The sequence below is a fragment of the Macrobrachium nipponense genome, chromosome 31, assembly GCF_015104395.2.
Source record: "Macrobrachium nipponense isolate FS-2020 chromosome 31, ASM1510439v2, whole genome shotgun sequence".
In the NCBI taxonomy this organism is placed as follows: Eukaryota; Metazoa; Arthropoda; class Malacostraca; order Decapoda; family Palaemonidae; genus Macrobrachium; species Macrobrachium nipponense.
In genome coordinates this window covers 10,984,036-10,999,891 of record NC_061093.1, presented here as the reverse complement: position 1 = coordinate 10,999,891, position 15,856 = coordinate 10,984,036, and the positions used below count along the sequence as shown (strand labels likewise).

At 37.2% G+C, this 15,856-nt stretch overlaps 1 protein-coding gene across 2 annotated transcripts in view; it reads left to right on the top strand.

Annotated features, from left to right (window-relative positions):
- LOC135206630 (uncharacterized) overlaps positions 1-15,856 on the top strand; it is a 45,432-nt gene that overhangs the window by 2,793 nt on the left and 26,783 nt on the right. For both annotated transcript variants that reach the window (XM_064237971.1, XM_064237970.1), the window contains exons 2-4: positions 4,635-4,812; positions 11,839-12,147; positions 14,122-14,337. In XM_064237971.1, the coding sequence (XP_064094041.1) occupies positions 4,635-4,812; positions 11,839-12,147; positions 14,122-14,337 (703 nt within the window). The remainder of the gene's footprint in view (positions 1-4,634; positions 4,813-11,838; positions 12,148-14,121; positions 14,338-15,856) is intronic.

Sequence of the window (15,856 nt, the reverse complement as noted above, 5' to 3'; positions counted from 1 at the left end):
GATCGATTTCACAATGGGACGAATATTGACTGGAGCGCAAACTAGTAGGACAATGGATAATTAAATTAACCTCAGTATGGCATTTTGACACAGCTTTCAAAATAATATTTCAAATGATTATGAATAACAAATGAGGAGCCTCGACCCTAATTGTTAATCTTGCAATAGATAAATGGAGCCGATGGCTTGGTTGCAAAGGAGTGAATGCCTCTTCCGGACAAGAATTGAATAGGCGGTGGTTGCAGAACAATAATCGTGATTTATTTTACTTAGGTCAGACCAGTAAAGAATTGAACACCAGATTAAGCGACCCAAATACTCAGTAAGAGCAGGTCAGACAAATAATGCTTTATTTTTACATTTAAGTGAAAAGTCCCATAGAATACATTGGACGCAAAGCCAAATAGTGGCACTTTGTAATGAAACTATTTCAAGGAACTTGTCAGAATCTGTTTTGATTCAGTTAACCTGGGTGAATAATTTAAATACAAGCCAAGGATTATTTTCTTTTGATCCGGTCATAAAACTTATGTTCAAGAAGGAACTGAAGGACAGGATGAAGAGGATTACCAATAAGTAGATTTAAACTTTAATCTGTTGACCGTTCCGTGATCTCCCGACCTTTTTGTATTCCCTTCTGATATGTACCCACCATTCATATATAGACCCTTGCTTGTGTACATCCCATTACGGGCTGCTCTATGAGCAAGGTTTCCATGTTGGCATAAGGCCAGTTAATCAATAACAACGTTGTACATCCTTAGTTGCTGTGTGTGTTTCAATGTTCCTTCGTGGCTGTAAATTTATTCACACACACATGCATATATATATATATATATATATATATATATATATATATATATATATATATATATATATATATAATATGTATATATATAATATATATGTATTATATAAATAATATATATAAAACACAACACAGACAGAGAGCATTTTCACTCTTTGATCATCAAAGGAAACCGTCTCTAAAAAGCGACGTCATCCCTTTGTGATATTCACATTTTATCTCCTCCCTTTCCTTGATAGGATCAAGGTTAGAGAAAACTTTTGAAGCGTTTTTCCTTTTTTAGCGAAACTGCAGAGCTTTGAGAAATCCCATACAAGGTTGGTTTATCGCAGCAGCCTGGAGGATACAACTTCGCTCTCATTCTTTTATTCCATCGAAGGTAATTTCTAGGTACGTTCTTCGCTCGTTCTATCTGTGTCGTCGTCGACGGCGCAAGTTCTTAACAGTTTCCGAATCTCGATTGCCCTTGCGATATTGAGAGAGGAGGCGTTCGATGCAAGTCTTTTAGTACACCCTGGATGTTATTGCTATCTAGTTTCAAGAAGTTGTTAGGGACTTTTGGGCTTTTCCCGTCGGTACGTGTGATGGTATGCAATAAACTTAGATTCTATGAGGCAAGAAAGGTTTTTATTTTTTCAAGGGTATGGGCCTGTAGAGAAAACTTCCAATTCAAAATGAGAACAGACGTTTTCTTTATACAAATATTTCTGCTCTCTTTTACGTCTGAAGTCCTTTTTCCACGAACAGATTTGTTCAGTCTGCCGGTGATGCAACACTTGCGGGTGAAGTAAAGTCTCCACTTGATGAGAAATGAAGCTTTTCCTCAGTCTCAATCGTGACATAAAGTGGTTCAGTAAATTGTGTAGTCGGTGGGGTATGAGGCTGAACACCGGTATAACGAATACATTATTGATTAATAATAGATCTCGTCCAGATTTCCCAAATTTCAAGTGGAGGGGACTATGCTGAATGAGTGCGAAGCCTTAACTATCCTTAGTGTCAATTTTGACTCGCTTCTTACTTTTGTGAAACACTTATTGAAAGTGTCAGCAAATGGCTTTACGGAGGTTAGATATTGTACGTAAGGCCTCATATAATCTATAACAGCGGCAAAATCAGTGCAACCTGTTTCAGGTCGTTTGTCCTTACTTTACTAGAACACTGTTCTCAGTTTCACAGATCCTTTATTTCTTGCACATTATATTCAGTTTTTATTTATGGTGTGTCAAAATTCAAATGAAGTAGTATAAAATCATTGTATATACATTAATAACGTATAAAAAAATCGGGCAGAAATAATGCCTTCCAATTATAACTTTTAGCTTTTTAAGATTGTTCAGCTACTGGAGCCTCTGTCAGCTGACATTACCCTACCACTTGTCTCTCTTGGTCCGCTCTGTTGTGTAATGTTTCGGCATTTTGGAGGGATTTGATAAACTAGACATTTTAGAAAGGTTATGAAACGGGGATTCCTAAACGCATTGTTGCCAAATTTTTCTAAGTCAACACTTGGCAGCCATCCTGTATTTTGGAAAATTGCGTCTTTACCAAACTAAATTTTCAGCTGTAAGGCTTTCCTTTTAGTCTGTAAATACAAATTCATTTATAGACTCATTATTTGTAATCTTAACTAACACTATTTTGATTTTTGCAAAAGTTTTGTGATATTTGATAACAAAAAAATGCATCTAAAACTTTTGATATTGAGCAGTATCATAATTTAATGCAATTTGCGAACGGCTATAGCCATAGACTGTGTATATACACCACAATATTATATCATTACTATCTCTTTCAAGTGAACAGAAGTACATTACGCCTTCAAACATGATAAGTGTGTAAGTTTATCACACAGGTTTACATAAATGCAAAAAACATCACTACCTGAACAGGATAACTATTGTTCCTACACTCTCATGTTTATAATGAATATTTGTCAACATCACCTATAACTTTGAAGATACAGATCAGATGAAGATATGACAACCAATCTATTAAAGATATAGACAGTGAAGAATTGTTAACTTTTTGTAACTATATATCAGTTATCGTGCTTAGACATCTGTATCACTCGGTTCATTAACACTTTCAAAGTCACTGACAATGGATGAAACATCATCCCTAGAGATCTTGTCATTTTCACAGATACATGAACACTGAAACATTTCAGTTCATGGCAAGTTCTCAGCAGCACATGGACATCTTGTGGTTTGCACAGTTTGTCTTGCAAAGGCACCTCACCATCTCCAGAATGGCTTCTAGTGCTGGCATACATCGTGTGGTCTTCTTTCCCACCGTTATCCCTACATTAAGGGGTCGGTTGCCTAATGCGCCTTTCCTTACAAAATCAGGCATGGTTTTATTATTTGGGAAAGGGGTTTTCACGACCATATGTCTTTGCTGTCATCAACCGCAGTTTTTGACGGTGGTCGTCGCCTTTGACTAAAAAGCCCAAAAGCAAGGCAGCAGTTTCCACAGTTATTGGCTGTGGGCCTAGCCTTTAACTAGAAAGGAAGACTGCAAAGCAGCAGTGTCATCAGTTATTGGCGGTGGACCTAGCCTTTGACTAATAGGTAAGACTGCAAGGCAACAGTTTCCACAGTTACTGGCAGTGAGCCTAGCCTTTTACCAGAAAAGTAAGACTGCTAGGCAGCAGCTGCCATTTTCGTCACCTTTACGACATGCATGATCTACGGTGGTAGTATTCTTACACCCTTACCACAGGGTGCAGGCATGCATTCCTTGGTGATGGGTCGCAACTGGCCATCCCGGCTCTTGAAGTAGCCTTGACCCAGTGGTTATAGCAGATCCTGTAGGGGCTACTGATGCCTGACCCCAAACTCTCGCCTTGATGTTTGCTCTTAACACATGCTGGTTGAATGCACTGACTGTTGGTGGAGGTTTTTCACTCTCAATGATATGTTTGCAGAATAGGTACCATCTGAGATCTGGAATGTTGCTGTTGTCAAAATTCTTTGGTTTGTAAGAATCAAAAACAAATCTTTCCAAAGTTGACATCTGCTTCTTTGTCTCATGGTAGGATCCAGAAAGCTCCTGTAGATCTTTCAGGAGATCTTCCGAAGCTTTCGAGTACAGGTTCAGCCAGGTGACCTTGCCAATACCAGAAAACCGACTAGTGTTGTCTGTACCAGTAAATGCAGGGAAAGATGGTAGACCCTTCGCACGAGATATACCAAGAACATTCCACATTAGACCAATCTGCAGTACCCCAGATTTCATGGTGAAGGAAAGTAATCTTCAGTGGGACATCATAATTTCATTCCAGTGGAACAAGCACGTCAGTGTCTGGGGAGAAAATCATCAGTTCTGCATCAGATGGACTGCAAAGTGATGCAAGTGCTGCATGATGCATCAGCAGTGTGTCTGCCTCTTCACGGTTGTTGCTGTCACCCTGCATTCTCCTTTTGACTTTGGTCTGGCCTGCAGATGAAGGAGTCATGGATACTATACTATCTATCTATCAATATACATACAATGGTCGGATTTCTGGTGTTGTTATATATAGCATTACCAATAGGATATCTTATTGTATTAAGTTCAGCTTGGTCAGTATTACTAAGTTGGTCAAAATTGTCTTTACACCACCCCAATCAGATGGTCCTCAAGCCATCCCTGCCTATGACTTGGTTATCTTGAATATTCCAGCTGTTTGTACTCAAGTTCAAATTACAGGCAGATATATTATCATATTATTCCAGAGTTTGTTAAAACCTCAATTTCGACAAGACAGTAATAAATTGTTTTAATCTTTGAACAGGAATGAGGGGTTCTGTCACTGCAATGCCTGTTGAGTACTGTATTTCAGGGTCGAGTGTACGATGTCGGAGAAGGCGTGGGGTCAGGAGTGGGTGTTGGGAACATTAGGTGTGGAGACGGAGCCACTGAAATACGCCCAGCGTCAACCGCCAGTCCGCAGACTCGCTACGACGTCCATCTTATCACTCCAGCTGCTGCCGTGATCGACAATCCGAGCCGGGTTCGTTGTAAGTAAATAGGTTCTTTTAAGTCATGTTTCACTTACTCCGGGAGTAAGCCTACAAACTACTTTAATGTTGTTGTTGTTGCTGTTGTGAGGGGTTGTTAGGAAAGGTGTATGGAAGAACCTAAAAAGGTCTGAAAAAGGTGTTTTGCGTTGAGTTAAATATACAGGAATTTTATGATAGGATATTTATATCTGATTTATTCATTAGAATGAAAATTTGAAAAATAAATAATGTGCATGTTTAACAGTACATGAAAATTATTTCTTATAAAACATACCATATTTGTTTTAATTTTCGTTGGTGAAACAAGGCTCTATTTGACCATAGATTTTAGCACATTTTAATTCATTTGGTGCACTGAATTTAGGCTGTGTTTCTGTTCGATTATTTTGTGTTTCCACTTTATAACTGATAGTATATGAACGTGTTTAATTTGTGTCCTTTTTATTTGATCCTTGTTGTTAGTATGAGTAGTAAAAGTATGAGTATTAATGACGAACACCACTTCACGTCCAGTTTGGAATATAATGTTTACAACTCATGCAATGGGGGTAAAATCTTGCACGTGTCCCGAGTAAGCTGGAGGTAGCATCACGCCTTGTTTTGTTTCATTTAATTCACGAGTTCATTTATTTTTGTCCTTAAAGCTACTCCAATGGTGCCTAAGTATTTATTTTAAGAATATCTTGGGAAAGTCCGATAACATTCTACAGCTAAACTTTCTTAATAAATTGAAGTTATTCTAGCATACCTGAATGAAAAAGTTGCAAAAATCGAAGTTAGGTGGAGAACGTTCTGCATAAAAACTTCTTTTCAAAGCAGACTATCAAATTTGGTCATTGTCTTCTACTTACGACCATTGTTTTATTTTCAAACTGGATCGGCTGCTCGAACCTTTCGTTGTCATCTTAACGATGTAATTAGCGTGTTATCATCGGGATTAGCTGTCGTTTGCCCTCAAAATCATTAGCAGCCTTTGTTTTCAAGGTATTGCTCCCAGGAGGTATTTACAAAAGGATCATTATCAGTCCACGTGTAGAACAAAATCATAACCTAGGGATACTGGAACTCTCATTAGACTTCATTATTTAGATTCCATCCAAATATTCTTCTTACAAGACCACCAGCAGTCATCCCCAATGGTGAACATCTTTAGCAAATCGTAGCATGACATAAGTGATTATCCAGAGCTGGGAATTTAAAAAATCTTTATTGCAGTTGGAGTTCTTGGCATTGCACATCCTTGTTTCTACTGAGCTTGGCTATAATTTTGGCACATTTTTAAACAGTAGTTCAGTGTACTTACTATTTACACTATTCTGAGCTCCAACACGATTATATTCCACAGCTTTTAAATTGCAAGGTTATATTCGAGCTACAAATGTCCTTTAATATCTAAGTCGCTCTACCTCGTAACCTTATATCTTTTCATGTATGTAAACCGAAGGGGAGAATGTTATCTTTTCTTCACTTTTTGAGCCCTTTGATCTTCTCGCTGTCCGCTGGGCAGTGTTCGAACCCACGAGCCCACGAGAGGACAAAATTATTATCAACTAAAAAAATTCCCCTTCGATTTACATAAATGAAAATATTAATTCCGAGGTAGGAGATTTGTAGCTCGAATAATTTATATGAATCACGGTGATGTGATAATTATTCATTCATATATATATATATATATATATATATATATATATATATATATATATATATATATATATAAGTCATATCACATTTCCGTGATTCATATACATATATCGAGCTACAATGTCCTTTAATATCTAATTCGCTCTACCTCGGAATTAATATATTTTCATATAGGCTAACCGAAGGGGAATTTTTTCTCGATAATAGATTTTCACTGACGTTCCTGGGTTTGAAAGGATCCATAGGTTCTCGGACCCCCATGGGTTCCAGGCAAATCTATTATCGAGAAAAAATTCCCTTCGGTTAAGCATATATGAAAATATATTAATTCCGAGGTAGAGCGAATTAGATATTAAAGGACATTGTAGCTCGATATATATATATATATATATATATATATATATTATATATATATATATATATTATATATATATATATATATATATGTGTGTGTGTGTGTGTGTGTGTGTGTGTGTGTGTCTTATCACTGCACCGTGATTCATATACTGGCATTAAGTTACAAATGTCCTTTAGTATCGAATTCACTCTACCTCGGAATTAATATATTTTCATATATGTTAACCGAAGGGTTATTTTTTTTAGTTGATACGAAATTCGTCGGCTCATGGGCACGAACCACGGAACCAAGAATTGAGCTTCACTGTACGTCCTGAATTCTTGGTTCTGTGGTTCGCGCCCATGCGCCGACGAATTTCTTAAAATCTTAAAAAATTCCCTTTCAGTTAAATATATGAAAATATATTAATTCCAAGGTAGAGCGGATTAGATATTAAAGGACATTTGTAGCTGAATACAAATAAATATGTGTGTGTATGTGTGCGTGTGTGTGTGTTTGTATGGACTGTGTTTGTGTGCGTGTGTAAAATTTTACCAGTATCTGCAATAGATACATCCACATAAGAAATTCCAAAAATATAACGTGATGTCTGCAACAGACATGCACATCGCAGTCACAAGATGACAACATCTGATGTTTGCAACAAATGCGCCAAGAGAAATGACAGTATTGTAAAATGTGGTATCTGAAAACATAGACCCACATCAGAAATAACTATATCATAACATCTTGTATCTGCAGCAAATCTACTCACATCAGAAATATCAAAATTGTACCATTGGAAACTGCAACAAATATACCCACATCAGAAATCTCAAAATTATAACATGTGTTATCTATAATAGTCACATCCTTATCAGAAGTCACAAAATTATAACATCTGATATCTCCGACAGATAAAGCCACGTCAGAAATTCCAAAATTATAACCATCTTTTATGGCCAAAGATACACCCACAGGTTACGGTGTCCACGAAGCAGAGGGAGTAGGTTAGTGTATTGGTAGTACAAGCTAGAAGAGGCTACACTTAAAGCAGACAGATAATTATAAATACTTATAAGCTACTTCAAGCCAGGAGGGTGGGTATAATAAATCCGAGGTCGGCAAAATCAGTTTGGGGTAAACAGAGAAAGCTGGCAGAATTCCAGATGAATTGAAGATGACGGTCTATTGGACCGTTGTCAGTGATGATATACTCGTACGGTCTAAAACAGGAGCATATTAAAATGAAGAGGAACAGAAGCTGGAGCAAACAAAAATGAATTTTTTGGGGATCTCGCTGTGTGAGAGAATGGAAATGAAGAAATAGGAGTGTTGGGATGGTAAATGTTATTCCTATTTTAAGAGTATCAAGATTTGAGATGTTGTACAAGACAGATGGTATGGGGATGTGGTACAAGACTGAGATGGTATGGGGATGTGGTACGAGATTGAGATGGTATGGGGATGTGGTACGAGATTGAGATGGTATGGGGATGTGGTACGAGATTGAGATGGTATGGGGATGTGGTACAAGACTGAGATGGTATGGGGATGTGGTACGAGATTGAGATGGTATGGGTATGTGGTACAAGACTGAGATGGTATGGGGATGTGGTACAAGACTGAGATGGTATGGGGATGTGGTAAGGTTAAGTGAAAGGGCAGGAATAGTAAAAAGATCTTGGTTGGAACCAATTGGATTAAGTGAAGAGAGAGAGAAATGAATGAAGCTTTATAGAAAGTTTCAGTGGAAAAATTGCTTTCAATACAAACAGTTGGACCCAACCAACCCCTCAGGTTAGTGGTAGTGGTAGGGATGGAGTATTGGGAAGATTTTCGCTCCAGTTATGAGGAAAAGTTTCTTTAACTTTATACGTAGTCAGAGAAGATCAACTATTCCTTTTGAAAATTAGATGAAAAATAAGTTATTTGCATTTGAAATTGTAGGCAACTTTTCTATTTCCATGAGACATGGTGTTGTGAAATCTTTTGCTTAAGGCTACATCCTAGACTCAGCACATAAAGAATAATTTTTCAGTACTACTGAATTCTTGTTTTTACTCTATTATGGAATTAGGCTTATCGTGAATATATATATATATATATATATATATATATATATAATATATTATATATATATATATATATGTATGTATATAAGCAATACTCAAACTATTAAGAAATATATAAGATTTAAACAGAAATCTTAAGTAAATGAAAATGCCCAACAATTGTTAAAATGTGAAATTAAATCAAGTATGCAGCTCTAGATCGTTAAGAGACACTTAAGAAAGTTAATCAAACAAATAGTGAAGGCAAAAGCATGAAAACACAAAATATGTAAATGTATCAAATTTACCAAAATCAAAATTTGAAAAGAATGAAACTAACAGGTCAAATGAAAGTAAAAGTACACCCATGAAAAACAACATGTAAAATAATGCATCAATGGTATTTGCAGGAAATATATCAATTGACCTTTGCAGAAGCTGCAGCGTAAAAATATACACATTCACTGGACTTACTGAGGCACAATTACCACCCTTACACACACTGCTACAAAGCTAAATGTTGAATTTCACAGTATGAAAATGGAGAGAGAGAGAGAGAGAGAGAACACCAGGTGCAAACGGTCTCTAGGATAAGAAGGAACATATTTTTTAGGATTCCAGTTAAAAGCAAAACAACCGGGTGACGTCAGTATTAGAGCAAAACGTTTTGTCCCAAGCCAAGATCCTCAGAATATTCCGCAACTTAACTCGTTCAAGAACTTAAGGGAAAACGGCCTTAACACGTTCTTCGCAGCCCCAGCAGGTGGCTCATTATAATTGACAGGTTTTGAAAACAAAACGAAGAGAGCGAGGCTCTGTCACTAACTGATGATGACATGTAACTCCCAACAAAGTGACTGAGAGAAAATCTTTATGACGACGAAGCCCCCAGCTGTCAACATAAACTAACCGACTGACTCGCAATGCTGACACCTCAGACCTCTCCTTTAACGTTATTCTAATCTTGTGAAATCTGTCATACATTACATGCGATACTACAATAATTATCACTGTTACTCAGAATACGGGACAGTATATATCTTAGTTTAACCAGACGAGCTGATTAACAGCTCTCCTAAGGCTGGCCCGAAGGATTAGATATTTTCTACGTGGCTAGGAACCAACTGGTTACCTAGCAACGGGACCTACTACAGCTTATTGTGGGATCCGAACCAGATTTTATCGAGAAATTAATTTCTAATCACCACAAATACATTCGCTCTGATTCTACGTTGGCAGAGCGGGGAATCGGACTCGCGACTACCGAATCGGTAGGCGAGTACGTAACCCACTCGTCCAACGAGGAACTAAAATGCGGGATGACTAGAATGCTAGACGTAACAGTACTGGGTGGGATGTACATTTTAAAGGCAATGTCATTATATATATATTATATATATATATATATATATATATTATATATATATATATATATATTATGTATGATGTATGTGTGTGGTGGTTGTGTGTGTGTGTAAATTCATATGTATATATATAAATATATATATATATATATATATATATATATATATATATATATATATATATATATGTATATTGCCTATTGACCTTTTAGTATACACGTATATATTTTCCTCGAAGTCTTTTAGGTTAATATGAAAAGATAGTACTTCTTTGAAGTTGTTATCCTAATGTCAGGGAATAAAGTTTTCTTTCGGCTCTGCAGCAGCCATATGGAAATACAGTTTTTCTTATACTTGGCAGAAATATGGAAAAATGTATATATTCTTTCGCTCTCACTTCATAACTGTGAACGGCTTAACAACAGTGTTCTTTCGCTCAAATTCTGATATTTTTGGGTTGCAACATTAATTATGTTCTCGTGTTATGGTCAAGAAGTCAAAGATAAATTCTTCCTCTTTCTAGGTTTCATGATTTAGGTTTGGGTAGTTTCGTAGTACCCCTTTTCTTTGAGATTTTGGAGGATTTTAAAGAATACGCCTTCGAATCCTTACCCAGGTGTGCGACCACTGACTTAGAAAAATTCGCTTATTTTTTGTTTTCATTTTTTCTCTCGACTCGTGGTGTTAGTTCATTATACTCCCAAATAAACCCAGTGACATTCTTCCAGCTTCGAATGGAGTCTCGCGGAATCAATATTACCATCTCTGTTAGGTAGGAAAGAAGTTTTTCTCTTATTTTTTTTTTTTTTTTTTTTTTTTTTTTTTTTTTTTTTTTTTTTACCAGAGCGAGAAAGGACAATTTTTTTCTATTTATGAAGTACTGCTATTTCCACATTGAGACGCTGACATGAAATGAGCGCTGAAGAACTATAATTACCTATTGGAAAAGATTTGTTATATTAGCAATTGGACAATTGTTACTTTTCTTTTTATTAAAGAATATAAAGGAAAATATAAATGGATGGCAATACTTCAAGCAACCTAATGTGTTAAAACCAGTAATCCATGTTTTCGGAAAATGTTATGTGTACGCATAATACACTGCATCACCTTCTTAGCGCCGTTTGGCATAATATGCTTAGGACATCGATTAAGAATTGTCACTAATGCATTAAGCTTGTCACATTGCTGAGACCCAAATATATTTCTCTCTCTCTCTCTCTCTTCTCTCTCTCTCTCTCTCTCTCTCTCAGAGGATTGCAACTGTATGGTATTTTCTTAGATTCAGTTCCAAGCTATATGGAAGTATTTGTACATGACGTGAAACTGCTGAAATGTGATATATTATGAAATATGGATATCTTAACGTCCTTATCTGTTAAATGTATTCTCTCATTGCAGTTCAAGTTCGTGGTTACGTTTATATTTAACGTTACTTAACCTTCACCGTATTAGTATCTATGTCAATTTGCAACTGACGTGATTGAATCTTTTTGGCCAATTATTTCACTTGTATAGATATGCAAAAAGCAATTTGTATCAGAGCGTTTTTGGGTGCATACAGTTATACTAAAATGTCATATTTGAATATTTTACGTGCTCTTTTTCATTGACTTTCCACCAGTGGTCGTGTATAGCTGTGACGCCCTGGCCTCATCGTGCTCCGCCTGCGTGGGCGTCAACGCCTCCTTCGAATGTGGCTGGTGTGAAGCATCCGACACTTGCACTACTCACGCCCATTGCACGGGGACGTCGTGGATCAGCCATGGGCGGTCGTGCTACAGCGAAGATCACCCTAAGAAGCTGCACCGAGACTCCCTGCAGACTGCTGCAGCTCAAGACAATCCTCTGGTAGGCTTAGGGGAGCCGATGGAAAAGCATCCCGACCACCCGCTCGAGTCCCACTTGGAAGACCTCGAATTCTCACCCGAAGGTGAGACTCTGTTCTGTTGACTTCATGAAGGGGATTGACCAAAAACGACGCTTATTTTGACACAGCATTAGCCAGACTTACAGGAGGCTCATGTTTCTAACAGAGCGAGAGTCGTCCGCCACAAGTTTGACAGACTTGTGTATGTTATATGCAGTTCGATGAATTTCGTCTGTTGTTCATTGTCATCTTTGTCTGATGCATCACATATCATCCTTGCATCATATATCATCTCGATGAGCATTGTTCTTGCTACTGAAGGTATTACTTTTCACAGAAACCTCTAAGCCTTTCTTAAGATATATGACTGTTCATTTTTCAGAGTATTTTGCGAAAACTGTAAGATATTCCTGCTTTCCCTAGTAATCTGTACACTTCTCACGAAATGCACCTTAGTCCATGTTTTGATAGTAAGCAACAGTTAACCTGACACGACGGAATCCAGTTCGTTCATTGAGTTCGTTCAAGTCTCCATGTTTTGTTCTGTCCTTAGTGAAGAGTTTTCACTCCTTGTGTTTGAGTATGTTCCTGTCCCATTTGTGAAATACAGTTTAATTTTTTAAAGTAGTACCGGGTCTTGTGTTAAGATAGCTTCTAGTATGTCCGTTAAAATAGACTCTGGTCACTGTTAAAGTAGATATTTCGTACTAAAATTGCATTAATTCTATGTTGGAACTAACCGTATTCCTTCTGCGCAATAGTGTTAGTCACATGTGTTATAAGCAGCTCTGGATTAACCATTCAGCAAACTAAGCATGTGCTTTGGGCCTCAAATAGAGACGGCCCTCACAGGTTTTTTTTTTTTTCGCATGCCATATCTACAATGGGCCATGTACAAAAGTTGCATCTGAACCAGAGCCCACAAAATGGGGCCCACAATTAATGAACAAGAATACATTTAAAAGAATATAATTAATGATAAGATACTAATGTAATATAGTACTGAAAATGTTAAAAATATAGTTTAATCTTGGAAGAACAACAGAACTGGAATCTGGCAACTGTCACATGGTTGTTGTTTTTACTTAGAATTAAATATATAATGCTTAGGGCCTCTAGAGATCATAATCTGGCCTTGGTTAGGGGAAAAAAAAAGAAGCATCTCTTATATCACGAAAGAGTCTTCTAGTTTTGAGATAGTCCTCATTTCTTTCGTTTAAATAGATCCTAATACATTTTTTTGGTCCTTGGTTATGAGAAAATCTTGTTTAGCGTTTAATGTAATATCTGTTTGCTTTTGTAACAAAATCCACCCCTGAGAATTAATCATCTGCAGTCCTTAAAGCATTTGTGCATCATATTCTTACGCAAAAATAATTACAAGTTCGTTGAAGTATGCTTGAGTTCCTGTGCTGATTTATGTCCCTCTTGTAAATCAGTTATATACCGGAGCTTTTGTGCAAATAGACTTCAGTTGTTTCGTAAAAGGTTCCCGCTCAATTTTTTTTCTACTCGCACTTCAACTAGAATATAAAAGGCAAGAAATTAACCTGAAGCATATTGCGTATATTTAACAAATATGAATAGCCCCAAATTCCTATTTTTTGTATGAATTCCATCTTAAAATGCACTTTTTGTGATAAAACTATTATAAAAAAAAAAACAGGTATAAACATTTTTGGTAGTTTTTTCTTGAGTTTTAAGTAACAAAATCGGCAGTGTTAGGCCTATTTATAGGGGTTTCAACTACTCGCGGGTTCTAGCTTTTCACGGGGTGTCTTGATACCCATCCCTGCGAATACAGGAAGAACACTGTGTGTGTGTGTGTGTGTATATATATATATATATATATATATATATATATATATATATATATATATATATATAATATATAATTACAAGTGTCTCATTTTCTAAAGTTTTGATTTTTCTAAAACTCCAAGACTGTCAATGGCAATCCCAAATGTCCCCATGGCAGTGTGTCCACATGACCCAGACCGCCCTCTCATCGGGCATCTTTCTTTGAACTCCCAACAGATCTGGAAGCCATGGACAGCCTGCTTGACAGTCCGCAGATAGAACACCTGGTTGAAGAAGATCGAGCAGAGGCCGGAGGCAGAGAAAGAAGAGGCAAAGGGCAGAAGAAAAAGAATGGCAAGAAGAAGAACAATGAGATCCTTAGGAGCGGAGAAGCTGGCATGACAGATGAAGAAGCAAACAGTATGATCAATGATTCGGAGGACACCAGCGTTGGTGAGGGGGAAGTTTCTTACTTTGTCTGTTGTCATAAAAATGCTAGTGGTAATAGCCGTTTGTTGGCATAAAAATGCTAGTGGTAGTAGTTGTCTGTTGTCATAAAAATGCTAGTGGTAGTAGCTGTTTGTTGTCATAAAAATGCTAGTGGTAGTAGCTGTCTGTTGTCATAAAAATGCTAGTTAGTAGTGCACATGTTTATGATAACCTGATCAAAATGGAACTGGAGAGGTGCTTTTTTTATGTTTAAATAAAAAGTTAAGTATATCTTAGTTTAACTAGACCACTGAGCTGATGAACAGTTCTCCTAGGGCTGGCCCGAAGGGTTAGATAATTTTACGTGGCTAGGAACCAATTGGTTACTTAGCAACGGGATCCTACAGCTTATTGTGGGATCCTAACAACATCGGGAAACCTTTTGTTTTATGTTAATGTAGGTTTAGGTTTCATGGGTATTCAGTGTTAAGTGGTCCTTGGGTACTTGCGAATGCGTCGTTTTGTGCAAAGGGAGGTATAAATGGGTATATGTCTGGTTGGGAGTAAAGGAGATTATGACGTGTATGCCTATATAGACGCCTGCTGTTATCAGCGTATATGATGTAGACGAGATTATGGTTTTTATATTTATATGATTCTCAAGATAGATAGCTGGGGAGTATGTGCTTGCATTTGTTTGTGTATATTTGTTTGTACCTGTACGTTTATCACAGATGAGAGTGTAAGTAGTATGTTGTTTATATAAGTAGAATTGCCCATAATTAGATCTTGGTTAATTGTAGGAGTCACTTAGCTAATGTTTTGCCTTTAGTCCTTATGGGAGTTTTAGTTATATGTATTTGTTCGTTGCTTGGTCCTCAACAAAGTCAGGCATAAGATAGACTTGCATTTTCGTGCACTTTTATTTCATCCTGACGTGCTGTCGTACGTTCAAACCTGACGTACCTTGTTTGTCCTCTTTTTAAAATCATCTTCCCTTTCTGATATGAATGCTTTTATCGCTTTGTTTATCTGTCACCTAATCAGTTTGTATCACACGAATGTTCACGTATCATTTCCCTTCTGCAACCCAGTTACTTTATTATCCTCCTATCCATTTTCAAGTCCTTAGTTTTAATAGTCTCACTCTCTTTTACTAGTGAATGTTCATCCATTTAATTAGGGTAACATAAAATGGCCGGCCTCTACCGTAGCGCGACCACCTTCCCGAAAATTGGAAATCATGGCCTTAATTTGTGACGTGGGAGGAAAATACTTAATTCGAGAGGAAAGTAGTTGAGGTCTCGAGGTGTCGCTTCGACGGACGCTGGCTCTTGACTGACGTCTATCTTGGGTTACAGGACGCGTTAAAGTACTTTTTCGGGAAGGGTGGTCGCGCTACGTTAGAGGCCAGGTGGCCATTCGGTATTTTACCACTATTATGAAAGTGGTCCCATTGATTAGTCTAGTATTCTTATTGGTAATGTACTCCCATCTGTCAAGTTATTTAACTTTATATTTCCTTGAGAGCCTCGACTTGCAG